This window comes from Octodon degus, unplaced genomic scaffold, assembly GCF_000260255.1.
Source record: "Octodon degus isolate 3935 unplaced genomic scaffold, OctDeg1.0 scaffold00008, whole genome shotgun sequence".
In the NCBI taxonomy this organism is placed as follows: Eukaryota; Metazoa; Chordata; class Mammalia; order Rodentia; family Octodontidae; genus Octodon; species Octodon degus.
In genome coordinates, this window is record NW_004524584.1 from 23,226,723 (window position 1) to 23,229,810 (window position 3,088).

The following is a 3,088-nucleotide window of genomic DNA, read 5'->3' on the forward strand; positions in this document are numbered from 1 at the left end:
TTTTTTTTTTTTTTGGCTGGCTCAGGCTGCCTTAAGGGCGGGTCTGGTAAGGCATGTGGAGCTGGGGATGGAACCGCAGTATCCTGCACCTTGCATGTCTTTTTTTTTTTTTCCAAAATCCAGTCTGCAGTTTAGTAAGTCCTTCAGGCCCAGTATAAGAGTACAACTCTGCTGCTTCCCAACAGAGCTTCTCCCACCACAAGGGCTGACGCTTCTCACTGTAGTAATCAAAGTTTACAAACCACAGTGTATTAAAACATGTTTAGCAGCATATAATAATTAGACAAAAGGGAAAGGAAACGCTGTTAAATTATTTTTCAATTTTTTTTTGGTGGGGAGAGGATGGAGGATTGAACTCAGACCCTTGCACTTGCCAGGGAAACGCTTATTCTACTGAGCCATCTCCCTGGCCCCCGGAAACGCTATTAAATTAATAATAAGCAAAAATCTATGATGGTGCTAATAAAACTATTATAGTGATAACAGAAACAACTTCATAGGAAAAACATGAAAAATGTTTATCACCATGGAATTATGACCAGAATTATGACTGACTCTAATAAAACAGTTCAACAGCATTTTAGTCCTGAGCATACAACTTAGCATTCTTTTGTGCTGACAGAAATACAGGGCTTGCTACTGAGCCTGGCCTCAAATTATTTCCAACTTTTACTCCATTGGCTTCGTTGCTTGGTTTCCCAATTGGCCAGTGCCCCAAAACAAATGAGTGTCACTTTGGTCATAGAGCAAACCTGGCAACATTGTTTGTTTGTTTTTGTTTTTGTTTTTGTTTTTTTTGGCGGGACCGAGTATTGAACTCAGGCCCTTGAGTTTGCCAGGGAAGCGCTGAGTCTACTGAGCCACCTCCCCGGCCCCTATTGTTTGTTTTAGGCATGGGGCTGGATCTATGGATGCCACCAATTATGTTTTCTCATATCCTGCACCCTTCCTCCAAGGCCCACTCCAGGCCTGGGTCAGGTTGTAGCGCTGCACGGGGCTGGGAAGGGGGCCGGCAACGCCTGCTGGTCCTGCCCTGCCCTCTGCCAGCTCTGTACTGCCATTGAGAGGGCAGGGAGCTCACAAGTGCTTTGAACATGTCAGCAGTTGCTTCCCAGGAGAAAGATGAACTCCATGGACTACTTGGTTGGAATCACACTTTATTTTATTTTAAATCCTTTATTTATTTAGTATGGGATCTCGCTACACAGCTCAGACCTGTATTGATCTTGTCTCCCAAGTGCTGGGATTACAAACATGTGCCACCAGGCCCAGTTGGAGCATGGCAAGCCCAGGGATCCAGGGCTGGCAGGGCATATGATACCAGCAATCGAACTGGGGTTCTTGTGCTTGCCAGGCAAGCACTTAGGCTGCTGAGCTATCTCCACAACCTGGTCTAATCACACTTTAGATTATGCAGCTATCCATGACTCGAATAAGACTAAACTCTTTATTTGAAATGTCAGAGTTTTTACCACTACTTTTAAAATCTGAGCTTTCATTTATAATGGAAAGTACTACCCCTTTGGTTAGTATCCATGAAATGCTGAAGCGACAAAATGATTTCCTTTCTTAAAACCTTTCTTGCTTTAGGTGGTACCTTGAGAAGTTTGAAGATTATCCAAAGTCTCGGAAAATTCTGATCCCATTTTTGTATTGAGTGTATCAAGAAAATGATCTTCGTCTCAAAGCTTCACTGCTCTTTCTCTGGGAGACCATCTAAGTGAACTGGTTGCGGCCGGTTCTCAGAAGAGGGGACTAGGGTAGGGTGGGTGCCAGGGTGCTTACTATGCAGCGCAGTAGTGTATGTAGTGCAGTGCGTTGTCAGAGCGCAGGGTGTCCAGAAGGAAGAGGAAGAGCCGTGGTGATGCGAAGGGGACTGCTAGGAAGCCCAGCATGGCGGTAACCATGGAAACACAAGTGAAAATAACAGACACTGGACAGAGAAAAGGACAGTAGGTGTTGCTCCACCGTCTCCCACCTCCCCTTCCTCCTCCAGTTAGTAGCTTTGGTCCTGTTGTTGGACTCCATGCAGTCTCATAGATGCCAGCTGTACTGTAAGGTTACTGTAACAGTAAAAATGGTTCATTTGCTGTATTTGTGTGTGTGTGTGTTTGGTTTTTTATGCTTTATCTTGTATTTGTGTCAAAGGTGTGTGAGACTCACTTTTTTGGACTTACAAATGAGCCTGACTTACTCTTTCATAAGTCAGGGACCTACTGTAGTGAAGCATTTAAAAACAGTTTCTTTAAATGAGTGAAAGGGCCAAACAGACATGTCACCAAGGAATGCACACCTGCGGCAAATAAGCACACACCAGGGTGCTCGTCATCAGGAAGTCACTGGGGAGACACCGGCCGAAGCACAGGATGCCTGTGAGCGCCCAGCAGCCCTGCGCAGAGCTCTGTTGAAGCCTGTGAGAACTCATACTGGCAGAAGCTAAACTGAGGTGCTACGAGTTTACCAGAGAAAACAATTCCTGAGCCGCGCAACTCCACGCCAGAAGTGGTTCAGAATCCAGGGAAAAAAAGGTGTAGATATTGACAGGGCAGGCGCAGAAGTGAAGCGGAACAAGCTTGTGGTTGGTCACTGCAGTCCGATGTGGCCCATCTCATTGGAGAGTCCTTGTCACATAAGCGTCTTCACTGGTTGAGTGTAAGTTCTGATTATAACACAGGCACTTTACAAGAAAGATCTCAGGCTGCGGCCCTGTAGGAGGCCTAGTTGGTGGTGTGTAAGTATGATAGTGCTCCAAGTCCAAAGCTGTTTTTTATTACTCATAATACCAATAACTTACTTCCGTCCATTAAATAGTACCATGTTTACTTCAAATAGTTTTAAACCTGCTAAAACTAGGGCCGGTGAGAGCTCAGCAGACTAAACACCTGCTTTGGCAAGCACAGGGGCTGGGGTTCAATCCCCAGTCCTGCATGCCATGCTGTCCCCAACCCCGGGGCACACTGAGGCATCGACCGAGTCTGGGTGTGGGGGCGTACACCTGTAGTCCCAGCACTGGGGAGGCTGAGAACAGGAGAATCACGACGAGTCAGCTGCATAATGAGACCCTGCGTACACACACACACACACACAC

At 46.2% G+C, this 3,088-nt stretch overlaps 1 protein-coding gene across 2 annotated transcripts in view; it reads left to right on the top strand.

The window, feature by feature from the left end:
- Nucleotides 1-2,094, top strand: part of Srd5a1 (steroid 5 alpha-reductase 1) — a 27,495-nt gene extending 25,401 nt beyond the window's left edge. For both annotated transcript variants that reach the window (XM_004625192.2, XM_023704818.1), the window contains one exon: nt 1,591-2,094. In XM_004625192.2, coding sequence (XP_004625249.1) covers nt 1,591-1,657 — 67 coding nt within the window. In that variant the 3' untranslated portion in view covers nt 1,658-2,094. The remainder of the gene's footprint in view (nt 1-1,590) is intronic.
- The last annotated feature ends 994 nt before the right edge of the window (nt 2,095-3,088 follow it).